This window comes from Oenanthe melanoleuca, chromosome 14 (assembly GCF_029582105.1).
Source record: "Oenanthe melanoleuca isolate GR-GAL-2019-014 chromosome 14, OMel1.0, whole genome shotgun sequence".
Lineage (NCBI taxonomy): Eukaryota > Metazoa > Chordata > Aves > Passeriformes > Muscicapidae > Oenanthe > Oenanthe melanoleuca.
The window spans coordinates 6,163,955-6,190,387 of NC_079348.1; the positions used below are offsets into that span (position 1 = coordinate 6,163,955).

At 44.8% G+C, this 26,433-nt stretch overlaps 1 protein-coding gene across 7 annotated transcripts in view; it reads right to left on the reverse strand.

Annotated features, from left to right (window-relative positions):
- Positions 1-26,433, reverse strand: part of RNF216 (ring finger protein 216) — a 155,004-nt gene that overhangs the window by 122,174 nt on the left and 6,397 nt on the right. For all 7 annotated transcript variants that reach the window (XM_056503418.1, XM_056503422.1, XM_056503419.1 and 4 more), the window contains 12 exons: positions 18,099-18,227; positions 16,841-16,977; positions 15,035-15,892; positions 13,422-13,498; positions 9,833-9,935; positions 8,834-8,998; positions 7,768-7,882; positions 7,350-7,489; positions 6,384-6,434; positions 5,279-5,416; positions 3,934-4,082; positions 3,409-3,487 (listed from right to left, as the gene is read on the reverse strand). In XM_056503418.1, coding sequence (XP_056359393.1) covers positions 3,409-3,487; positions 3,934-4,082; positions 5,279-5,416; positions 6,384-6,434; positions 7,350-7,489; positions 7,768-7,882; positions 8,834-8,998; positions 9,833-9,935; positions 13,422-13,498; positions 15,035-15,892; positions 16,841-16,977; positions 18,099-18,165 — 2,079 coding nt within the window. In that variant the 5' untranslated portion in view covers positions 18,166-18,227. The remainder of the gene's footprint in view (positions 1-3,408; positions 3,488-3,933; positions 4,083-5,278; positions 5,417-6,383; positions 6,435-7,349; positions 7,490-7,767; positions 7,883-8,833; positions 8,999-9,832; positions 9,936-13,421; positions 13,499-15,034; positions 15,893-16,840; positions 16,978-18,098; positions 18,228-26,433) is intronic.

A 26,433-nucleotide genomic window follows, 5' to 3' on the forward strand; every position in this document is an offset into this window, starting at 1 on the left:
GCAGCTGGGTGCATCTGTTCCTAGCCAGCACCTCCAAATCAATCCCAAGACACAGAGCAGCTTAAAAAGGCGTGCCCTGAAACACCAAGTCTCAGTGCTGCTAATTAAAACACGTGAGGATTGCTGGTGGCCAGAGAGCCTAAGCTAAAGGTGAAAGGCGAAAGAGCAGAGATTTTGTCCATCTGAGATAGGCACATCAATGCTCAAGGCAGTCCCCAAACCCACTGTGGATACACAGGAATGGCAGCTGCACAGGCCAAGGGCAATGCCATCACCTCTAACATCCAGCCAGCACTGACCCAGACAACTGGATACCATAAAGCAATTAAAATTTCATGCTGTGAAAAGGAGTTTTAAGGAAAAGTCTTGGAAAAGCAAGTCCCTGCAATGTGGCCTGGCTATGAAATAAGTGCTGGGGGTTTCAAGCTCTCTGCTGCACCGTGCATGCATTATTTCCATGGCAACAGCAGCTTTCAGCTCCCCATCTCTTGCTGGCTGAAAGCCCTGCAGTGCTTTGTGCTGAGACTGCAAAGAAGGGAAACCATCTCCCTGTCTCTCAACACAGTGCCAGGGACGGCAGCAGCAGCTGGGAACAAAAGCTGGTCTTCAACATTGTGGGGTCTTGGGAGGAGGGAGGCTGAGCAGGGAGGATGGACTTCCTTTTCTGGTGGAAAACAGCACTTCCCCCACCATGCAGAAGTGCACACTCACCTCCCAGCGCTGCACAACTCGACCAGCAACATGTGCCTTTGCTTGTTTTACCACAGTTGCCAGTTTTGGGTTGCTCTGCAGTGCTGGGAGGAGAAATGTGCATCTTTAGAGATGAGAAATTTGGGTGCTGCTTCCATACAGGGATCCCTCCAAGATGGAGGCTGAACAAGCAGCCTGGAAAGTCCTCCTGTCACTAGGAAGCCTGGCTCCATGTGCAGTCAGCAGCTTATTACAGAGCAAAACCTCAATGCTCAGTGAAAGCTGCCTCTGCTCCCAGCTCAGACTGCACACAGAATGTATCTGCAGGGTGGCTTGGATATTTTTCCTTGGCTAACTGAGCTTTTCCTCCACCCTGCTGTTTGTTATATTAAGATTCAAGGCCTGGCCACCTAACCAGGAGCCACACAGCTGGAGTCACAGTGGTCCTGGCAGATGTGCCAGCTCATCTGCATGCTCCCTGTGCAGCCATGCACTCACAGGAGCTCTGCCCATTGCTCAAGTTACAATTACCCACATTTTGGTCCCTGCAAGGTGCAAATGACTGGAACTACAGGCGAGATGCACAAGCAGTGACCTGCGTATGTATAGAGCTCTTTTTGTTGAGGCCAGCATACACACAACCGAAGTGAAGGCTTCCAGCTGCTTCATATCAATTGCTTTACAAGGTATCCATAGCTGGCCCAAATATGAATGAACCTCCCTGCAAGATTTAATGGAGACCCTGAGGGTATCAACACAAACTCCCAAAGCCAGACAAAGGATCCAGGTGATGGAGCACAGGGATACAAGTCTACCATCTGGTTCTCTTCTCCCCACCCTCAAAGAGCTCTGAGATTTTGGGAGAGACACATTTTGACCTTCCCCTTTCCACACTTCCCCTTGTTTTAGGTTCAGCTGTGTGAGTGCAGTCCTTTCAGCCAGAGAGGGACTCCTTCCAGGATCAGTCATCACCACCACCAAGCCTGCCAGAGGCACTGCTAGCAAAGCCAATGCATCCTCTCCAACCTCCATGGAGTTCCCCAGATTAGCCCTTTCCTCCCTTAGGGCAACCATTTCCTGCAAGCAAGAGCATTAACTGAAATTCTTCATTCTGGAGAGAGAGGAGATAGCAGGAATATGAAGAACCACTGCAGCTGATGCTTAGAGACACCACATCCTGCTATCCAAATTCCTCACCCTCGACTTCAAATCCTAAAGTCGTTAAAGACTTCTAAGAAGAGCACAAAGCTACTCAGCAGATTTTCAGCTAATGAATCAACACAAGCTGTCCAGGAAACCAGAAATCCAGCCCACTGGAATGCTGTAACCCCAGGGAGGGGGGGAACAGGCAGTACACTAGGAAGGAAATGAAACAGCAAAGCAGTAGGAAAGGAACATTTCAGCACTGATCCCTCTTATCACTGTTACTCTGCTGCATTACACGTTTTAGGGGAAAAGCGACTTCAATTCATTTTGCCCATTGAAGGGTTCATGTTTTTCAAGCCCAAATTCTCTTCTGTAGTGCTGACATACGTACATTTTGAAAACAACTCGGCTTTTGCAAAAACAGTTAGAAAAAAAATGAGATTTAAATGTTAAACAACATTGCCACCTAGTGCCTAGCAAGCCTCCTTGCTCCAACACTGGGACAATCCATCCACACTATATTCCCTTCCCCAATGTGAAGGGTAGATGTCAATAAAACCTACCTGGAGATCAGGATCTGAAATGGAATTGTGCATATTTCATACAGCTTTCTCCCCCGAAGTAAGTTCAATTTTCACACTGCAGAGCTCAGTTCTGGCAACTTCAACTTCTCCAGATAACAGAATTTAACCTTCTGTTAACTTCTCAATACAGGCAAAAGGTGATACCACATCAATGAGAGAACCCAAAGCTCTAGTAGAGCTACATGTGTAAGGTTAATGCCCTCAGGAGGAATTTCAGTGATTAGCAGGAATCTCAGATCTCCTGAGAATTCACCGTTTTGGCTACAGTGATGCAAGAGGTCTTGTAGTTTCCTACCAAGCACTGATCCAGCCCTGCCTTGCTGGCACCAGATGTAAGCAGGGTCCTGCATCTGTTCACAAGACTGGGAAATATTTCTGTGCTTCTGTTTTTCCCCAGAATTGATGGTGCAGAAGCAGCAAGTTTTCCCCATTCCATCCCCCTCACTTGGCCTGATGATTCTCCTGTTATGGCCATTAGCACAAAGCTCTGCCTTGAACGGCTGACATTTCAGCCAGCTCATCCAACAAGTTTTTTTGTCACTTCCAACTGAATCTGTATTCAAGCTAGTTCATGAAAGAAAAATGCAGATACGAATTCCCTCAAACATAGCATGTAAGGCTGTTCCAGCTCATTCTCCGAAAGTTTTATTGGATACAAGATTAGAATTTGATTTTGACTTACAAACACCCAGTTCCATGTTCAACCAGAACATTTCAGCATATGCAAGACAGTGACCTCTGGAACCTGTAAGGTTTTATAGCCAACATCTTCCAAGAAAAGACAGGATTCCTGATCTTACTGACAGTGCCCTGAAATACAACTGTCCAGGCACTCAATTTTATAGAAGATCAGCAGGATCCACCAAACACTCTGACTGCTGCCCTACGCAGCCACATGAGATACTGCTACTAGCAAGGGTGAGGTGTATTCCCAGCTCTCCTGCTCAACACTCCAGAAGAGGCCAAATGTGAAGTAACCCCCAGTTACCTTTCTGCAGCGGGGATTGGGGCAGCTGAACCGCTTCACATCACTGTCCAGTAGAGCTGGGAAGTTACAGAAGGGACACCTGAAGCCCAAAACAGGATGCCATTAATGCAGAGTGCCACACATAGCTTCGCTGAAAGCTGATTTAGTCAAATAGCTCTGTGGAAGTTGCTAAGGCTGCCAACCCAATGCCTGTTGCCAGGTTGTGCTGACTATTGCCTTCTTGCTCTTATTTCTTCAATCACTTCCCCGTTTGCAATCAAAATATTATATGCTCAGCACTGCTTTTGACCATGTAATTTAGTGGATCAGCACAGAGCTGGCAAGCAAGTCTTGGGGGAGACAAATCTATTGAATTTTAATCTGCTCCTAGTCAAAGGCAGAATAAAAACAGACCTGGGAAGGCAAAAGTCTGAATTTATAATCCAGCTCTTTTAAAGCCACCTATCTCAGAGTCAGCACAAATGTGATGTTTCAGGGAACAATTTTCCACAGCAGTAAGTGCAGCATTCTCTGTGGGACACTCACCTGACGAGCTCATCTGCACAGGCAGCAGCCACCTCCTCCTCGGCCTTCCGCTCATAGTATTTGCAGAGGATGTTCTCTGGAAGCACTTTCTCCAGCTCACTGGTGGGGAAGGAACACGTGCAACTGCCTTCCATGCAGCTGAGCTCTGACTGGGGTTGGAAAAAAAACACAGGTTCAGTATGACATTAACAAAAAGCAACTCAGGATCAAGAATATTTCCAAGCAAATCCGTGCAGAGCCTTGCTCAGGCAGAGTAAGACTAAAGTCAGCAGCTCTCAGAATGACTTGGGTATTGAGACTTTAAAAATCATCTAGCTCTAAACTCCCACTATGGGGGGGGGACAGCTTCCACTATTCCCAGCTTGGAGCAAGCCCTGTCCAACTTGGTCTTGAACACTTCCAGGGATGAGGCATCTGCAACTTCTCTGGGTAACCTGTGCCAGTGGCCCATAACAGAAAGCTTTTCCTCGATATCTCATCTAAATCTACCTAAGATGACTGCCAGCTATGGATTCACTATGGAAAGAACAAGCCCAATTCAACAAATCAGGCCTCAAACACTGGGCAGGAAGATGCTGTTGCCAGCTAGGATCACAATTCACTCCAAGTCCACTGTGACCACATATCAGCCTGTTATTATTATTCAGTCTCTGCTAGAACCAGCACTTACATGCTACATTCTTTCCAATAAAGTCACAGAATACAGCTGCCAGTTTATACATTTACATGAAATGGATTCCAGAGTACAACAGCATCCCAACAGTTTGACCATCATATCCTGAGGCAAAGAAGCAGACACACTTCAGATCAGGTTAACGACTTGTTTATAGCTCAGCTAAGTACCAGGATGATTGCTAGCTAAATCAGAGATTAAGGAGGTTAGTAGTACCATAGAGGAACCAACCCCCCAATTAAGTTGGGATGACAGTGATATTATGAAGGACAAACACTCTTAGGTAGAAGGAGACAGGCCAAGTCAGAGATAAGTGTTTGTGCAGAGACCACTCGTTTATTTAGTAGAAAAATAAAAGCCAAACAAGTTATTGTTTTACTGTGAATGCTGTAGAAAGTTTTCCTAATAATCCAATTGCTAAGCATAGGAAAAAAAAAAAAAAAAAAAAAAAAAAAAAGGTTAGTAACCCTGACATCCTGAGCAAAGATCACATTGTGAAGTTGTTGGCTTCACTTCATGGCAAGACTGACTTGGATTTCAGGACACCATTCCATTCAAATATTTCCTGGGAGGTACAGTTACATCTGTTTTAAGCAACTACACTACACAGAGCAATGTCATCTCCCCACAGCAATTTCCCATTTCCCCCTCGCCCAGCTGTGAAATCCTTACCTTCCCAGAGCCAAAAACTGCCTCCTGAGCATATTTAATTAGGCACTCCTTGCAGAACAAGTGACCATCTGCACACTGAGTCAACTCTTCAAAGGCAAACTCCCCGTAGCAGCAGCGGCACTCGATCATCTGCCCATCCTGCAGCCACCAGAGGAATCACCATCAAAACATCAATAGCTATAGCAACACACACACACACACAACTACAAGCCAGAAAAAAATTGCCAGCATTAATCCTAAACAACAGTTATACACCATTCCAATAGAAATCATACTTGGTGGTCCAAATTCCCTAAGTGCAACCAGAAATTCAGTTTTAAGTCACTTTCTATCTACATGTCCTGCTTGATAGGTTCCAAAAAGCTACAGAACATGAAGGGATTAATAATTTTTAGCTCACAGGCAGATCAGCATCTTGGGTTTGGGAGGCTGCAGTCACAGGGAAGCAGCTTGAGGGTACACACCACTCTCATGGGGAAAACCAAGATTCAGATCTGTTACCCTCTAAAGGAACATTTACCATCTGCCTGGGAAGACCCTGTCTTGGCCTCTTAACTGTGGGGGTGGAGAAGTTTGCCACTGCTAAAAAAGTAAGCATAGCCCACTTTTCCAAAGTTTGAAAAGGAAATGAGCATTGAAACCAAAATGTAATGCACAGCTGCTGAACTGTTCTCTACGTTTTCTCTGAAGTGGAAGAGCTGATTTTTAAGTTTTTAAAGAATTCTTTTTGCAAACAAGGAAGGCCTTCCCACTGGCCAAGCTCCAACAACAGCGGACCTGTTTTATACAGCCATAATGGCAAGAACAAGAGCAAACCTGATGCTATTCTATTGCAATGTTTGTTCTGAGCAGTGAAGATACAAGCTGAATTACTACAGATCATTACATGCATCAATACTGTCTTGCTGGCCTCAGCTCCTGTCTACCTTTCCTAAAAGCCAGCCAACACACATTACACAGGTTTTGTCAGCTCAGCAAAAGCAGCACAGTGAAATTCAGCTTCAGAAAAGCTCCATTGTAGAGGTAAAAGAATCTGTGAAGGAGGAAGTGCAAAACAGTGTCTGAGTACAAGCTGAACTCAACTTATAACGTTATAGATACTGACCTTCTGATACTGCTCCTCATTCATCTGCAGAGCCAGAAGGAAGTCTGCATGCTGCAAGAGACATGTGCATCTGTATTTACAGAATAGATAAAGCAATTTTCCAAACTCACCACTCATTTACATTATCTCAGGACTCACAAACCACCATAAAAGGCCCACTGTCTGCTTGTAACATCACTCAGCCCATCCCTCCAATCCATTAAGCTATTTATGATTCAGCTAAAACAGATGGGAGAAGCAAAGGCAGCAAGAACAAAGAACCAAATTCTGAGTTGTGGAGGGCTGCTGGTTCAGGTTTCCATGGGCAGAGATGATGTCACCCAACGAGCCCCTCCAGAGAACATGAGTTTTTTGTTTCAGAGGAGACCTTATCCATCTGCCTAAGAGACAAGGATCTTTAAGGAGCTACTTTAGAAAGAACTGTGGGTGCAGAGCTGCGAGTTCAGTCTTTCCTCAGCCTAGGAGAAGATAACACAGCAGTGGGTGTTGCAGATTCTGCTTCAAAACATCCATTTCTCAGCACAGGACAAACAGTTCTGGAGCCACAGGACTGGCACCCTGGGGAAGGCAGGGTGAGTGGACACACTGGCCATTACTCACCACCAACACTGAGCTGCAATTACAAGCCCTAAAGCAGCAGAGAAGCCTGCTAACAATTAGCGGAAGGAGTTAATTAGTAGAGTTTTCACCACTTCATAGCAAATAAAACCCCTCCAGAATGGTGTTTGCACAAGCAGTAGCTGCATATTTAAGTAAATAAGAAATTCTGTGCTTGACTTCTTTCCTTTAAAATTGAGTTATTTGGGAAGAAACATATGTGCTAACAGGTAGGGAAGGGGAAAACAGTTATTCAATATTTGGTTCAGCATTTGAATTTCTGTAAGAGACAGATTTTTCATGTTTAGGGCTAAAACTTTGACAGTTACTGAAGATTTGCACATGATCAAAGCAGCTCCTATCACTCACCTCTGCCATCTCTTTCACTTTCTGCTCATAGAATTCCTGCTCCAGTAGCACCGGTGGGAGAAGGGAGAGCTTGTCATAGGTTCTCCAGTGCCGTCTCTTGTTCTCCAGGAAGAACATGCGCTTCTCAATTTTCACATCCCCTGAAGCAGAGTTAAAGGCTCAATAAAAAGGGATGGAGCAGACAGAACAAAGCTTAAATCCTCCTTCCTCCGTACACCACCAGCTGCAGACTTTCAGCAGCTCACACAGCACTTTACCAAGCAGAGGTGCTAATGAAGAGCATCTCCAAAACAGGTACCAGTGACAGAAACTCAGCTCTTTTGGGACCACATCCCCTTTCAAGAGTTGCTTTCTGTGCAAGCCAGTTCTGCTTACAATAATGATGAAGAGAGCACAACACACAGAGTTTGGCATTTACCTTGCTCAAATTTGAAGTCTATGTATGAATATTGATTCATTTCTTTCCTCCTTTTCCGTTTCCCGCTGGTTTCGGGAGACAGCTCCTGCCACTTTTTGATAGCATCTGAAAAGGCCTAGAAAACAACAGACAGGCTTAAATCCTGTGCCTGGAAGAAAGAAGGAGCACTTAATTCAAGTTGAAACACAGTACAAACATGGTCATAGGACTGATCCAAAACTGAAAAGCCAAACAGTCCAAAGAGAGGCAAATATACATCTTTCCTCTGCTCATCTTCTTGCTTTATGCACTCAAAGTAATTATTGCATAAAAACAAAGCAGGTGAACAATACTCCATAACAGCTCAGCTGTTTAATACTACCTGTATTAAACAGAGCTGGTTTGGCTTATTGTTTAAAAAGGTGAAATTCAAATACTCAGTGCTCAATCAATGAAGTGAACAGACAAGAAGTTTTGTTTTAGCTAAATCCTGGAACAGTAGAGAAAGAAGCTCAAGCAAGGGCATATCAGAGGAGCAGACCTAAGTCAAAAACTTGAACCCACACTGACATTCAGTTTGCTGATACTTCAAACAAGTGCTTTTGCATTCCCTGACAGCGAAGCTCTTTTATAAGGAAGACAGGACTCATGCCACAAGTCACAATAAGACAAAACAGGACAGCGATACTCAGGCTGCTTCTTAATTCCATGCAGTCAGTTAACCAGCAGCAGCAGTTAAATGTTTTGAGATTTAAATAAATGTCAGGGTTTTATTGGCAATTACACTGCACTTCAGTGGCGACATAGAGGAACACTTCCCAGTTTAATGCATCACCCACCATGAGCCAGCTTGTGTTTCCTCAGCTCTCCTATTACAGAAAGTAAAAACTTCCTGCAGCATTCTGTCTGGCCAATAAATTTTGAAAATCTCTACTAAATGGATTAAAACTTCTTAAAAGGAAAGGAAGATTATTATAAAACCCATAATCACACAGCAGCTGGTACAGTAAGGCCAAAACTATCACAGTGCTCTCTGCAGACATGGGAGATAAGCCCAGTAAAAGAAAACAGATTTGAACTGGAGCACCTTTCGTGTGATTGCATAGTGTCCCTTGAGCTCATGCAGTGCCCACTTGATGTCCTGGCTGCTCAGCATTTTGAAGTCTGCCATGAGGAGATCAGCTGCCTGAATAAAGCACCGCTGGTCAAGGGGGGCAAGTTTGGAAAAGTCAAAGTAGTCCACTTTAGGCACCTAAGAAGAAAATGAAAGAGATGAAAAGGCTGTTATAAATACACACAGATGGCTCTCTCACTGATCAAGACATTCTGCAAGAGCACCCAAAATTCAGGGTATGTGGCTCAGCCCTGAGCACCTTAGTACAGTGTGGGTGCAAAGCCTCCTGGCCCAGGCACCCCTGCAGGTCACCTGCACAAGGCAAACTGCAGTTTAACACCATGGTGTGTGGCTGCCTGAGGCAGCAAGGAGAAGAAATATTTAGGTTACTATGAAGAGTGAACAACTTTATTAGCTCAAGGTAGAGAGAGGCTTCCAAAGAGTAGAAAGAGGCATTCAACATCTCTCTCAGGCTACAAAGCTGTTTCAACATCCTCAAAGCAGTTCAGAGAGATTTTTTTTTTGTTAAATGGATGTTTTAAAACAAACAAAATCAAGCATCTGCAGGGAGATTTGCAATTAGGAGGCTGCAAGGCAATGCCTAAAGGCCTCACAAGAGAAGGCCAAGGCTGCTTCATGTGACAGAATGATTGTGGAATTCTTGTCTCAGTTATCAAAATGAACACTTGAAATGGGGCAGTGACAGGCAGGCAAGGCAGAGGGGCTCGCTGGAGGCAAAGGAGCAGACACTGTGCAGCTCTGGCATGGCCAAACAGGAAAGTCTTGGAAGTCATCTTGAAAGCAACTAATTATTGCTATTTAACACAGCCTTACACATACCCAGAGGCCTCCTGTGAAAGCCAGGCTCAGTCAAGCACTCTGCAAACACACACTAATCAAAGCAGACATCCCAAGGTCCACTCAGGCTGAACAGACTGCCCAGAGGCAGCAGATGTGGATACTCTCACTTGCCTTTGTCTCATCTTGGCTGGCAAGCAGGCTGCTGCTGGGGTTCAAAACCACTCTGCCTTCCTTCTTTGGGTAATCTGGATTTTCCAGAAGAAAGTTACAAAGTCTGAAAAGATAAATGTAGTTACTTCAGAGTTGGGGAGCTCAGGTTCATTTATCATTTATCCATTTTTTAGTATTGTATGATGTCACAGTCAAAGCCTGCCTTGTAAGGATCAAGGGTGGTCCTGGACTAGAGCAAACTGCAAGTAAATGACTGAGAATTAAGTGAAAAATAATCAGCTGTGTGGCTGCAGAAGGAAAAGCAAACAGGTTTGTCTTTCACCAATCAAATTTACATACATGAAGCTTGTATGGATGAACTACTAATTATCCATGGAAAAAAACAGCACAAAAATTCCTACAAAACCCACAAAAGGATCATGTCTTCCTGAACAAACTATTACAGATTCAAACTTGAATCAAAGCCTCCATTCTCAGTCTACCTCACATTAAAGCAGCCAGAGCAGCCTGGGTTAGTGGAAGGTGTCCCTGACCACGGCAGAGGGGCTGGAACCAGGTGATCTTTAATGGCCTTTCTAAACCAAACTATTCTGTGATTCCATTATTAGAGAAAATCATGTTTAAGATGTGTGCCATGGAATACAATCTCTGAATACAGGTTTCATTGTAACAAAACTTGCAATCACACCAACATTACCCAAATTCCACTAGAAACTGGTCTGGTGAAAACAGCACTTTGAAAATAACCAGTAAAAGAGCTAAAAATTGCCCAATAGCCTGTAAATGCAGCACATCTGAGGTCCTACCATAAACAGTCAAAACTGTCATGTAAGTGTAGTTTAAGTGAGTATTTTAGCTTAGAAAAGACTCAGCAAGGGGTTTTCAAATGCCCCATTGGTGGAGAGCCACAAAAACTCCGGAAACCCTTCTGAAAGGGCAGCCTGAATCAGGCTCCCACAGCTTTTTCTCAATCCTCACCAAGCAGCTGTGCTGGCTGGGGCAAGTAACACAACCTGTTCCTCAGTTTCCCCAGCTGCAGAATAAGATTCTTCTGAAAAGAGCCAGGACAAGCAATTAACATTTGTAAAACTATTGGAATGAGAAGGTGCTAGGCTGCAGCAAAGACATAATTGCAGCTAATTTACATTCCTGATGTCAGAAATCAGTCCCTAATTAAGAAATCTGAACTGGCTTGAAGCATTAACCCACTATCAAGGCGTGATTACTTTAGGTCTGCTTTCACATTCAAAGCAAGGGCATTTCTTTTTGTTTAATCAGGTATTGACATATTGAGCCAGAAGCTTTTGACTGAGTGTGAATGCTCCTGCACACAAAAGCTGAATAGATGATACCCTGCTAAGAGGGGCTCCCACATCTTATCTTTCACATCAGTTGTAAGTTTTAAGAAGATCATTTTGGGGAAAACAACAAATATCTCGGCACTGGGTATTTAATAGCTTCCAGCTCCCACCTCCTGCCATCCCTTTGGTAAAAGATAACTGTTTTAATCCAGCAAAACAGAAACTTCAAGGAGCTCAGATCGTGGCTCTAACGAGAGGGTTTCAGCTGGGGCACGGCCAGGGTACATTTGAACTATCCTACATGTTGCCATTTCGACGCTGAGGATTTTGGGGGACGCTGACCTCCAGTGTGTGACAATTAGTTAAGTGGGTCCTGGCGCACAGCACACCCACACTCACGGCACTGTTCATTAATATCTGCACCACAGGACACAGAGCCGGTTAAAAGCCTCACCCCTGCCCAAATCCACTCACCCTTAGTTACTATATTTCAAGTCGGATTCAGCTTGACACACCATGGAGATCAAAAAGACCCTGCCAGCGAGGCTGACCAGTGCTTTGACCCATTTGTTCTCACACAAAAGCTGCAGTGACAACTCAAAAGATGGTTTGGTTAAAGGAATAAAAATATGGAGAAGAAATCTTTATCATCCAGTAAGTGGGTAACGCACCACTGAGCAGACACTGTAGCTGGCCTACAGGGAAGCCTGGAAGCACCTTTTCATCTCACTGGGTCTGTGGCACACAATGGGAGAGAAGAGATTTCGGGAGCAAAAAGGGAAGGAGCACATTAAGACCGACAGAAGCCAATAGTGGGATTTAATTCCATCAGGCTTCGCTAAATCCCTCAGGACACAAACCTGAGTTTTTTCACACAACCTGGAAGGGTCCTGTAGCCAGATGCACAACTTCAACAGCCCAACTGCCCCAAGGAATGGCTCTGCTTGTCTTCTACATTCCCACCACAACCATCCACCCTGAGTTGCACCCAGTCCATGGTGTGGGCACCCCAAAGCTGCTCCACCACTGCAGGGAAAGCACTTTTGAAAGACCAGAAAGAAGTTCTAGTCTGTTGACCTTCTAACCAAGAAACCCTACTTGGGACACACAACTTCACAGCACAGGCTAAGCAGCAGAATAGGAAATCTATGCCCAATGGACAGGATCATCCTTAATTCCTCACCAGTTAATTTATTTATGGCCCAATGACTAAATCTAAGCCTCACGCACTTAAACGCTGCTTAATTAGTGCCTTAGTTAGCTGGAAAGGGCAATGGATTTATACAAATGAATACTCTGGCAACCAACACCTATTCCTCATTCTTGGATCACACAGTAACCAGTCTGGACATGCTGGAGATAATAGAGACAGTTGCAGAGAGAGAAAGGGAGGCCACCAAGCATCAGACACCAGTCACAAGTGATTTACATCAAACCATCTCCCCTTGGTGCTGCTGGTGCCAGCACACGCAATCCTTCTCTCCTCAGCTCTACCCACAAGGGCAGGGAGATGATGCAACTCAGCACTAAAATTAATCACTTCTTTTTAAAAGCTTTTGACTCTAACATGACTCCTAGAAATCTCCAGCATGATGACCATTAAAGTATTCCTGAGCTGTTAATGCAACTTGGAAAGCAAGCTCTCACAGTAGTTTTCTTCTCCTTTTATTCAATTTTCTTGCTCATGTTTCTGCTCAGTTTGACCAAAATCAGTCCCTCATCACATCTCTAGAACCAATCCTACCAGCCTTTAAATGTGTTTGCTCTGTTCTGTCCCCAAAAAGTGACATGAAAGAATTCAAAAAGTACCACTGCTACTTGAGCAAGTAAACGAGATAAAAGCCAACACCATGACATTAAATAATGGACTCCAAGCCAGTGTCAGCTTTACCTGGAAGAGTCCAAAAAACAGTGACATGAAGGAGGGAACAATTTCCTACAACTCAAAACTCACCAACCCATCTCCATACAAAGTTTTATAGCAGTCACCTTAACCCTGACACTCACTCTTTTTAAGAGCCCTAGTAATAGGTAAGACAAAATTATATGTAGTATCTTTAAATAAGTAAATCATCTTAAAAGCAGAGAAGCTACAGCACAACAGAACTAGAAAGGATTTAAAAGCAGCTCTATTAGAAGTACAAAAAAAAAAAGGAACCTGTGCTCTTTGGCACCACCAAGGCAGTGCTGAAGCCCCAGCCTGGATCTGTGCTAAAGCAGCATCCCTGGCAGGTGGGGACATGGGAAAGTGCTGCAGATGTATGACACACTCTGGTTCTTATACTTACACATTTAAGTCGTAACAGTTCTTGATGATGATTAATTCTTCAATATATTCCTTCTTCACATCTGGGAATCTTGCTTCCTATAGCAGGAAAAGCTAAAGGTTATGCAGGTCTTAGAGAAGCTGTGTAACCAATGTAGCACCCAGGACAAGGATTTACATGTAATTAATGAACAATCCTGAGACTCAGGGCAAAATGGTCAAGAGATCATTTATAGCCATCCAATCTTGCTCCACAGGATGACTGCTAACAGCTCTTTATCAATGAAGAGTCAGGGCAGGGATGTGAAAAGCCAAGAGAACATAGCCTAACAGGAGATTCAGACTCAGAAGAAATTAACTGCAACACAAGGGAATATTTATCTTCAGCATGACCGTGGAGGAGTTCAGGATTATGTGCTGAAATACAACATTCCAAAGCAAAAGGAAATAAACCAGCAACACATATACCCACCCAGTGAACCCAGACACACCAGCAATGAGACCAGAACAGACAACAAACTTTTAGTGGCATTTCTGTGAAGGCTGTCCCAGTGTTTGCTGCTCTCTCTGTGGTTTTTGTACAGGTATTGCAACAATGAGGTATTTTACTTTGCAAGATGGGATTGGTCAGTGTTGTCAAGCAACCCTGACAATGCAAGAATAGCCTCTAACTCATCTCAAAGGCACTGATCAATGAGGTCTTATTTGGAAAGAAATGAACTTAGCTGGACTGCTACTTTAAAAAAAATATTTTCCTCAACTCCAGTTTTCCCAATTAGAATTAGATATGAGATGTGGAGGGAAGACCTGGAGGGGATGGGGTGGTAGTGGAAAATACAGACACATAAGAATATGTCTGTTTGCAAGGAAAAAAATACTCAATTAGCCATTAAGAAAGAGCCTTCCTTCCTAGCAATCAAGGTGAGGAGCGTGCAAACATTACACACATGAACCACCACATTTTTATTTAGCTTTGTTTGTCATATATACACCATGCTGCCCAAGCTGCTGAATATAACAAAGGATAAGGAGTGTCCTTCTTGGTGGCTGCTGTCATAGCCAGTGTCCCTCATGCCAAGCTTCACACATGGAGCATGTGCAGTTTATATACACAAGTCCTCATGGTGCTTTTCCAGCTACTCCTTGATGGTGCTGCTGCTTGGAAATCCACATTGCAAAGACACCCCTTACCCCTGGCCACCATGATGGCATTAACACAGGCATGGACCAAACTCCTGCAGGAGAGACAGTTGAAAGCAGTCCTGGCTCTCAGCCATGTGTCTCAAACTTCTCTACTGCATCCTGTATCCCTCTGCCACTGCTTAGAGTCTCAGGTTTACTCATTTAGCTTTATATCCAATCCTAAACCAGATCTACAGTACTGGGTTAGGAATTAACCAGACTAAACCAGACCAGCAGATCCGAGAGGGCCTTTCAGGGAACAGACACACATTAAATGAAAGTTTTCCATGACACTTCATCACAGTCTCCTCACCTGGTCCATGGCTCTGTCTCAACCAAAGCAAAGAGGATTTGCAGCTGTGTGTTCTGAGCATGTGAGATTCTACACACCTTGAAAAACCTGTCTGAAAACATCAGGCACACAGGAGGCAGAGGAGCCCTGGCAATACTTACTGTCTCTCTGATGAGCAGCGCAGTGAGGTCCTGCTCCTGCCCAGCAGCTCCCTGCTCTGGCACGTCCCCCGAGCCAAGCTCCTGCGAGCCCTGTGAGGGGAAGGCGGGTCCTGGCTGCTCGTTGTCCCTCCCTGCCGGCTGCCCCGGCTCCTCGGGGGGATGTGCCGGCTGCGGGGAGGCAGGGCCTGGAATCCCGTCCTGCTGCGGCTCCGGCCGGGGGAAGGCCGGCCCAGGAGCCTTCTCTCCATATGCCCTCAAAGAGCCCGGGTCTGCCTCTGGCTGTCCTTGCTGAGGAGCAAAACCATTCACTGCAGCCCGTGGCTCATCTTCTGGTGGTGGGAAGTGCCTGGGTTCCAGATGCCTGTTCTGCTGGATCTCCCCCTGCCCTGTGGTAGTTCTAGCAGCTATTCCTTCAAGTTTCTGCTCTGGCTTCAAGTTCTTTCCTTGCCGGCCCCGAGCTTCCATCCTCTTCTCCTGTTGAGGTGGAAAGTCTCCATTCTCCAGACTAATGATTTCTGTGTTAGCAGCAGGCTGTGGACTCCTCTTGATGAGTAGCAAACTTGGGCCAGGCTCCTGGTTACCTGTAAGTTCAGAACTGGGGCCATTCAGCTCAGATGGTCCAGGCTGCTGCAGGACAATGTCCACACTCTCATCCCTGCTTGGTCCAGCATTGCTCTCCACCATGAGGTTATTCCCATCTCCCCGACGGGGCACAGCTGAATGCTGCTCTTCCTGCAGGTCTGTGCTCAAAGGCCCCACAGCACTTTTAGATCCTCCTTCTCCCACAGTGTCTGAACCCTGCCATGGAGCAGCAGGTCTGATGACATTGGGACGCAGAGGCTGCTGATGCTTTGGGGTCTGAAAAGGACACAAACAAGAGAAAGTAGGAATTCTTGTCTGCATGTCAGAATCCTTGCTCCAGATACTTCTGCATCTAAGAAAACTTCTTATGGCAAACTGATAAACAGTCTGTTCAGCAAGATTCTTAATAAAGCACAGAACCCACATATCTGTCTCATCAGCCCATCCCCAGGTGCTATGAGAACCTTTGGCAGAACTGGGGATGCACAGGACTTTCAAAATGGAATAATCTCCTAAGCTCACCTCAGTACCCACTTCCCTTTCAGTAAAATAGTCTGGCAGGGACGAACTTACTGATGACATATTTGTGTTCTCACCAATTTACTTAAACAGGCAGGAACCAAAGCTCCAAACATTAATCTCTGGCCTTGTTCTTGCCTCTGGCAGACAGACTGCCAACAGAGCCTGAGTGTTCTCTGCTGCTGTTTTCAACTAAGAAGCAGAAAGGTCAGCTTTGCAACCCATTTTCTCAGAGCTTCTGGTTAATTTAACAGGAAAGTGGAATATATTCTTAATACAAAATAGATATGAAAGGCTGCAAAAATATCAGTGCCTGAAATAGCCCAACACATATGCAAATACCATTGAGGAATATAAAGCTTAGGAAGTACATGGATAAACAAGGCATGGTTTGAAAACTCTTCAAATCCTCTTGCAAAGCACTCCACTTTGCTGGATTCACACAGACAACCTTACAGGAGCTACAACCTTCATCAAGTAGAACTTAAACTACACAATGCAGGTCCACAGTCTGGTTCTCCTCTCCTGTACCCCAAATATGACTAAATTAAGCCAGAAAAATGCCATCATTTCACTATTATTTCAGACATCCTAAGTAGATTGCTATAACCAGGTAGGAGTCAGAGGAATGCATCAGGTATTTGCACAAGACTTGACTATACAGGTCATGAATACAGCACAGCAGCTACAACAATGAAAAATTACCTCTGCTAAGATGACTATATCATCATCATCATCTTCCTCAGCCTGCTGCTTCTCTGGCAGTTCCAGCAACAAAGGCAATTCTTCATCTGAGGAATCTGATATCGTGATAAGACTTTCATCTCTGTGGTTTACCCAGTCTGCAGAATAATAAGTAAAGTTAAAGTTAGCTGTTGGCTCAAGGTAAATAACTGGAATTACAGGGCACCTGTAGCCCTGAAACATCTGAGAAAGCAATTTTCCCATTTGCACTGCAGGAAGAATCATTAAGAGGTCACCAATTCCTCTGCAAGGCATTGTTACAGCCACTCCTGCATCCCTCAGCCTCCAGCAAAACACCTGCACAGCTTCAGCTCATCACAACAGCACTGCAGGGACAGCCAATCACACTCACAAAGAATCTTCTACCCCAAACTCCAGCACAAGCCAAGCTGCTGCAAAAGTTATTACAAACAAGGCATGTAGGGAATACTTTTGCAGAGAAATCCTGAACTTTCAGGGACATTGCATTTTCTTTGTTAATGTGCAGTGCATTCTAGCAGAGAGATAAGGGTCTTTGTGCAATTCTTCCTCTTCTGAAAGAGTAAGACTTTGCAGGGGTACCTTATGCAGGGCTGAGATAAGGGCTGTGGGTGCAGAAAATATCCTGCTATTAGATGAGAACCTTGTGCCTCAAGGTTTGTCAAGAATAGAATATAGATGCTACTCAACACAGCTGCTGGAACACAGGAGAGATATTCAAGGCAGAAATACAGGGTTTCTGTACTGCACAGAGAACATACAACTATGCTTTCCCTAAAATCTGACATGTTTTTGCTTATTTCTTACCATGAGTGTTATCTTATCACCTCTTAGGCATACAGAGAAAGCCTCCTTTTGAATTCCACTCTTGAGGGAATGGGTGCCAATACACACAGCCCTGTGAGGGCATGAATTTAGGGCCAAACTGTCTCCTATGGGGTTCTCAAAAGGATAAATCCTCCTTGGATCTGCTGAAATACCTCTACACAGTGTTCCCAAGGAGTCAGCAATCTTCCTTCCTTGAGGCAGTACAACATGAGAAAGACAAGAGCCAAATATTTTGCATGCCTGCATAACATGAAAGACTTTCTGTAGGTGGCTAAGTCAGTGTAACAGAGTAGTGTGTGAGATGACAGAACAGACCTCCAGCAGTTCCCTGGAAGTGCAATGTCTGTGAATCCTGCTTCTCAGCAGGAGTTTCACAAGAGTGTTTTGGAAACAGGCACAAATCAGTACTCACCTTTCCCTCTGTGATTGCTGAAGCTGTTCAAGTTAATCACTTCTTCATTCCCACCTCTCTCTGCCATTTTAAACAGCTGCACCCCAGAGTGTCAATGCCCCAGCATGGCAGTCAGGCTCACATGAGGAACTGGAAGATAAAATAAAACCAATAGGGAATGAGGCAAACTCTGATTCACCCTAAGGGGCTTTTCCCAAGATTTAGCTGCTAGGGGTTTTCCTGGCTCTCCCAGCAGTCTTTCTACATGAATATTTTTCTGTACCCCCATCTCAGGTTTGTTATCTTGTGTTCCAACAGTTAAGACAGTCGACTAAAGAGTGCACTTAGGCCTGAAAAGTCTCTCTGGAGTAGCTGTGCAAACACAGAAAAGGAGGAGAGATGCAGTTCTATCCAAGCAGGACTCAAACCCTCCTAATACGTGGATCTTCTCTTGTTTCCAACCAAAATCCAACATACCAATCCACACTGTAGTGTTTCTGCCACCATCAATTGGTGTGAGGGGCAAAATCCCCTTGCCTGAGCTGTGCCAGGGCATCCCCACATTCACCTGCATCTCACATCCCCCTGACAATGTTACTACAACCATCCCTGTCACACACAGCCCTGAGGGGAACAACCAACAGTGACACCACCATCCTAGCCTGAATTCCATGAGTGCTGCCAAGCTGAGGCACAACTTCAGAGCCACCAGAGATGCTCCAAGCTCACTTCCACAACCCCCACGTTATTGGCGTGTCAGAAGGAAGCTGCACCCCAGGCAGAGCAGTGTCAGTGTGTGGTTTGTGCCTGCACTGTGAACCAGCACAGGAATATTCCAGAGAACACTTCCTTACCACCATCTGCTCTTTTAAAGAAGAGATTTCCCTGATTTACAGCAAGGGTTTGGTACAAATTCCAGGAAACACCATCTGCTCTCACACCAAAAGGAGAGCATGACAGGAATCAGGTTCCTCCATGGGACTGGGCTTTTTGGAACTAAACTTTGCTATCCCCACCTGTTCTCAGAGAGGCACAATGAATTGGCCAGAGGCTCCCAAACAGGATTAGGAGGCCAGAGGAATCACTGCAAACTAAACAGGAGGTTTCCATTTTATGCTCTGTCAGCTTATAGCTCTCCATTCCCACTATCACAGAGAGGCTGAACACATACAGGAACTCAAGGCACAATTTGAACATTGGAAGGAGAAAAGAGGGGATTTTTTTGAATTGGAAAGTATTCATCTCCTTATTGCAGCACAGAGGAATCTGTACTATTAAATATTTCCTGACACATAAGCTGGAAGAAAATGGTTGGTCTGCTAAAAAATCCTGTTTGCTAGTACACAAGAGCAGTATAAACTCCCCCTCAGTAATTCTACTTAACTTACTCTGCAGGGAACACAATTTGCAGCTAGGACAGTAAAATGAAGAAATGAATTCAGATGCACAAGATATAATAATAAAAATTAAAATGCAGAATTTAGCACTTAAAAAAGCCCAGCAGCATGGGCTTAGTGCCTGAGGGAACCTTCTTCAGAGGGAACCTCCAGCATAAAGATTTCAAGGCTTGCCTACAAACAGCCACATTCACCTGATCCCTGATCTGGTGGTCCAGTTCTGAGTGGGAAATTGGATGAGGGAACAACAAGAGGCCTCTTCTAACTAGCATTACCACAAATATGCAACTACCCCTGTATTTGAGCCCTGATACCTCAGCAGCACATGCTAATTCCAGTAAGCAGCTCTGAGATTATCGTGGGCATACTGGTGCTTTGAAAACACCTGAACAGCAAGATTTTGGGGGTGTTTTCTCTAGATGCTTCATCTGCTGCCTTATAAGGAGAAATAAATCTTTATTTGCCAGAATGGCATGAAAGTGCTGTTCCACCACCACAGGCAGGTGCTGGAGCTGCAGCTCAGGAGCTGGGTCACTGTAAGTACACCTGGTGCAAATCCTGGCCTTTCTAAAAGGTCACATCCACATTATTACAGTTGTACTCTCCCTGGTACTTGTGAATAGCAATCACCTAGCCCTGCATAGCACTTTTCCATCCTTAGCTGTCTGACTTCTTCAGCAAAGAAAATCAATTCACTCCTTGCCATTTAAAAGGTGGAGAAATGGAAGCAGATATAGACTCAGCGTAGCCAAGGTCGCCAAGCTAGCACAGCAAAGGATTGCTCTGAGCCTGGCTGGGGAGAAACAAAGACATTTGTGAGAGCCACACATCAGCCCTTGCAGCATCAAATGGTGCAGACAGGGGCTGAACAGGTGTCTGCTCTGATCTGCTCCAAGCAAAGCTGAGTGGTTGGATATTTCTCCCCTCCAGGGACTCATGGTGCGTTAGCAGGACTGGCTACTTCACGGTGGGGTGACACCGCAAATGCTCAGCACAGCCACTCACACACAAAAAAAAATTCTCCCAAATAGCTCAAATGGTGCTTTGTCCAATGCTGGCTAAACCCCAGCTGTTCAGATCCAAGAAGGATGGATAAACCACAAGACTAAGGTCATATTTTCTAGAGGCCACTCTGGTTCCTGCGGAGGAACTTCAGCAGCAAGAAAGAGGTACAGGGAATAATCTGAAACTAAAATTCAGGATTAAAAAAAAACAAAACAAACAAACCTATCTGCACTTCCATACAAGAAAGTGTGCACACATCACCAAAAGACTCAGTGGTTTAAAAGCAGGAATATAATAAATACCATTAACTGAAATACACAGTCAAGGCAACAACAAAAAAAGCCAAGGCTGGAAAGAACTGGCAATTCTTCCTACTTCAAAACAGACTGAATAAACCCCAAGCAGCTTAATAAAGCCCTGCTTTGAGGGTAAAAGCCAAGCTTCCACCGAGAGCTAGCAATTCATTTTGTCAATACTCAATACAGAGCTGAAGTTTAAACAAATATCCATAAGCATGGGCCAGTTCCATCTAGTGGCATGAATAAGAAGTTTATTCATGTTTATAGCACCAGGCCGCCAAGAACGTGAAGTAACAAGATCAAAGCCACCCTGGGGTCTTGCCCTACATAAACAATAATAAAAAAGCAAGGAAGACAGATGGAAAGAAGCTATTCCACACTACCTCAGTGATTTCAGTGCCTATTTATAGGCAAAGAATAAGGCTACCTATAAGCAGGCTCCAACATGCCCATCAGCTTTTCTGTAATACAGTGAAGAACAGGAAACTAGAGCTGTTTTAACAGCAAAGCACACAAACACTTTTCAAGCTTTTCTTCTTTTCTTCAAAGGCTCCCACCTGCACCACAGCACATCAAGCTGGATCAGGGACTTGAATCCCTCCAGCCGTATCCAGGTGACACAAAATTCTCACCATGACTTCTAAGACACCCAGTGACAGTGCAGTGAGGATCCACCATGCTGAAGATGTGGTCCCACCCAATTTCACCTCTGTATTACTCCACGTACTCATAACTCAGTCACAGAATATCCTGAGTTGGAAGGAACCCACAAGGATCAGAGTCCAACTCCTGGCCCTGTACAGACACCCCAACAATCCCACCCTTGCCTGAGAGTGGTATCCAAACGCTCCTGGAGCTCCTTGGGGCTGTGCCCATTCCCTGGGGAGCCTGGGCAGTGCCCCACCACTCTCTGACACAGCACACCCAAGTAGTTTCACTGTGCAGACAATAAAATCCTCCCCATTATGGTTTTTCCTGCAGCAAATTGAGAGAAGAACACATTAACAGAACAGCTACCAGTAAAACCAGAGCCCAGCAGGGACTTGGGTGTGCAGTTCTCTGAACTCACATTGACAGCTCAGGTCACAGTGACTTCCTGGACAAGCTCCTCAGACATGCAAAAATATCATCCACAAAACCACTGCTTCCAACCACTACTATGAGCTAAGGGATCAGCTGCTATGAGGTGAAGCAGGTCTCAGGAGCACACAGAATGCTTACACAAGGATTTCCAAAACCCATCCAAAATCCTTTTAAACACCACACAATGTATTTTTAGCTTAACCTAAAAATAGCCACATCGGTGCTGTGCATATATTTAATCTCCTGATATATGGAGGCGTTTCTGGACTGCAGTAACTGGAGCAGAACTCAAATCTGCTCCCTCCACCCCACATTTGTGCTGTGATGAGTTTCTTCAGATGGTGCTGGAATTTAAACTGACAGTCAAGGAGAGACTCCCCCCTTCTCAACACAGTGTAATGTGTTTTTCCCCCCACTTTGCAGCATTTGAAATCTTGAACTCCCACATACCCAAGATGGGACTAGACTCAAAGTGCTCTTGTCTGGCTCCAGCTCAAGGCAACAGGACTAGACAGAAAGCAGGGGAGGTAGGAATTGAGATCCCAAATGAACAGGAGGGAGGGGGGAAAAAAAAAAGAGCAACTTGAAAGAGATGTCAGCAACATCAAATCACTGTGTTCTAGCCTCTCCCCCACACAGAACACCACTGCTGCTCACCTACACTGACAGAAGAGCATCAACTCCTACTTTGTGCCTGCGGGCAGCAAACGTGCCTGCTGGTAGCCTGCGAGCAAGGTGAATTTCTGGCTCATTTCAAGCTGCTAAAACAAGCTACTTAAATAATGCAGGGCTTGTGACAGCCACCAAAATGAAAAGCTAAAAATTCAGTCCTTAAAAAAAATAAAAAATCACAACAGAAGGGAAATGAGCCTAACTTACTGTCAAGCATTTCACTGAAACATTTCAAAGGGTTCACCATTTGCTGGGGGCTGCTCCCTGTAACAGGCACTGAGCAAAAGCAGGGAGAGTTTAACGGTGGTTGATCGTGTTAAGCAGCATCATCCCAACTAAAAATTAGAAATCCCCTGATCATAAGCCCAACAAGGACTGCTGGGCACAAACAAATCCTATTTGCTATGCACAAGGCAGCTACTGCCACTGCCTCACACCCTGTGAAGGGACAGAGCCAGAGGTCAACACGTGGGGCTGCAGCAGGGCTCTGCCAGCAGGTTTGCTCAGTTCCAAGCCTGGGAAAAGTGGAAAAAGCATTGATTCCAGCCCAAAAGCCTTACCCTGGCCTCTGAAGGCAGGAGTGTGTGGGCAGTGGCTCACAGGAAAGACCACCTGGTTCCCAGCAGCATAATCTGCTAAAGGTATTGGCCAAAAGCTGCTCTCAGGAGCACAGACCAGGGGCAGACTTATGACAAGAGCAACCACGAAGCTCTGCCACCAATTTTTGGACCCACAGCATGTGCTGAAGAGAAACAACAAACCTGAAGATCATTTAATAACAGAATTGGCTGGTGAGCTATGAAGTATTCCCAAAGTGTTTCCCACATTAGCAGCTGGCTTGGTTTACTAAACATACACTCTCTGAGAAGGGGAAGATGGGATTCCTGAGACATGAGAAAAATCAAGGAACAGAAACTGAAATGAACAATAAAAAAAAAGCCAGGTAACATTTCTAGGGCAGAAAGCCACAGAACTGGTTTCACCACAGGAAAGCATAAGACAATATAATACAAGAAGTGTTTTGTGGAAAGTAAGTCCAACCTGAATGTTCACCTTACAGACAAGACACCCAACACACAGTTCAGAAAGTATCCCAGCAGAGCAGCCACTATTTCCAAAACCACACCAGCCTGCTACTGGCTCCAGCAGCTCCAGGGCAGGTCATGAATGAGGATGCAAAGGAGGAATGAATCTGGCAGCAATCACAGCTTCTAGTTACTTCCCGAAAGTTCTCTGTTCCTCACCCTCTCTTACCCAAGGAGAAGAGCACTGAAGGGAGTGATGCCCTTTCCTCCCAGGCTCACCACTGGTAACTGCAGTCAGGAGTGGGACAAGAGCACACCAGGAGATACTCCAAAAAGAGAGGCAACAGATTAGCACAGGACATCTCCCTGTCACTGCTCCAGGCTACGGAAAATTGCTTACTCAGGAGCATCAATAGAGCAGATATTTAGGGATTACTTGGCTTCAAACCCCCAAATAGATTTTTCCCCATTTTCTAAGCCCACTCAGGACTTACAGGAAACATCTTGGATGCCTGTACATTACAAGACTTCTCATCAACCTTACTAGCAGTTCATTTCATCAAGGTCACAGTATCATAATTATTAAACATAATCGTTTGAAGTACCCAATCACCATTTTTATCTGAAACAAAGTACAAGAGGAAAGAAAGGTACCCAGTTTTACCTAATTCACTAGCCACATGCATTGGCACCAGTTTTCCTTCCTAAACCTGACAAATATTTGCATTTCCCTAGCAAAATATCTGCTCTGTGAGCTACTCTCTAAAATACAAGACTGTTTTGAAACAGCTGCATTCATTTTCCAAATCTAGGCAACTCAAATGAAAGTTTCCCATTCCTTTGAGCTATTCCCTGGTGATTGCCATCAAGACCAACTTCTGAACACTTCAGTGCCTTCCCACGACCCCATCAGTCCCTCTGCCCAATAACAGGGCTCCATATCATCCCATCTCCCTGACCAGCACGAGACTCCTCATTTTGATATGTGCAAAAAAATACTCTCTGCATAAGAGGTGGAAATTTCTGGATCTGTCATTCACCCTCCCCTCCATCCAACTGAGTCCTAAAAAAAAAAAAAAATAAAAGTTAAATCTACAAATTCTAGTTGGAGAGTTAATATCATTACCTTGAGCAGCTCATTTTAAGAGTGAAGTGGAAAATCAACATTTTGAGGGAGAAAGAGGCACCCCTGGAGTCACTTCCTCTAAAAGGGCACAACCCTGCCTGCCTCAGACTTCTGGTATGTGCAAGATCATCCACTAGAATCCCCTGAATCCAAAAGCTCCCTCCCACATCACAAACACAGGTGTCAGCTTGGCATTTCATGCTGATGCAACAATTCAGACACAACCAGCTCAGAATCTGGCTACAGACACACAAACCCAGCCTATCTCCCACACCATCATTTAGAAGAACTGATTTCTACTGATTTTGTGTTATAAGGGTGGGGATGGATGGATAAAACCACGTGATTTGCAGCTCTGTTCTTCCAAAATGAGTTTTACTTCCAGTTTCCTTTCCCTGAACTCACATGTCCTTTCCCTTCCAGGGAAGGGCAAGGGGCTGCTTTGATCAGCACCAAGATTCAGACACTTAAACCTTAAGCTTCAGGTTTACAGACTCTAAAAGTGGGTTTGGACTCTACAAACCCCCAGGTGCTGCACATACCTGCCACAGCTCCACACAGCATTAATTGCAGCTGCCTTCTCCATAAACCCAGCAGCCACATGGAAAAGAGCAGGAGAAATGCCCTGAGAGCCCCAGGATACACAGCAGAGTGCTCCTCTGTTACTTGTACTTCACAGATCCCTCCAGGAGAAAGGACAAAGCATTTTCCTCTCCAAATCCTCAGTAGTTTTTCTACCTTTTTTCTTTTCTTTTTTAAGGGATCCTGAATACCACTTTAAAGAGCTTAACAGAACAAAGAAATCCAAGTGCAATCTTTAAAGTAGTTATTTAACAAGTTGGATGCATGTCTTCAGGAGCATTCAGGTTCCCATCTTAGCACTGTTTTCACTAGAGAGGAAACAGAAGTAAGGGATTTAAGGTTGCTGGGACAGGCACTGAGAGCAAGGATAACCAGGCTGCATACAAGGAGCAAACTGCTGTGAGAAGCAGCAGTGAGGGATAAGTAGACCAAAACCAAGATGGCTAGAAAGCAGAGATAGGTTTAGTTCCAGTGGCAGCCAGAGGACTTGAAAATCACAAGGAACTGATAGGTTCTGATGGCATCCTGGATATTGAGCAGCTGCCCATCACAGAGACTCAGGAAACTACCTAAACTGCACTTGGGAAGCTGTGTTCCAGAAAAAATTACCAGCATAATGTACCACCAGAAAAAAAACGTGGAAGGGGGCATTTTTGTATTTTATTTTAAATGTGACCTGAACTTATCACAAAAAAGCCTTGCTTTCACGCAGAGCACACCTCACCTCGTTCACAAAGCTGCTGACAACACAAAAGCTGAGACCAGACCTTGAGGAGGCACACAGGTAAAAAGCCTGACTTACTGCAGCAGCCCACCTTGGCAAAAAGAAGGTCTCTGTCAATCTGCACAGCACTTTCAGAACTATTGACCTAAACGCCTGCCACCAACCCTTCCAGGTGTCAAACATCCCAGAGTGAATGACTTCCAAAAATAATGACTTCACAGGTCACATATCCTGGTTACAACAGCCATGCCCTTTTTTAGGGCCACATTATGCATCTGCACTTGCCACAACTCCAAAGGTCAGTGACCAGAAGCTTTGGCTTCATGTTCTGAAGGGTTTCATTTCAATATCTGTTAAGGAGAGACATGTACCCATACCACAGCTTATTTCCTCATCTCACACTGAGCTCCTCCAGCATTTCTTACAGCTTTGAAAGGAAATGC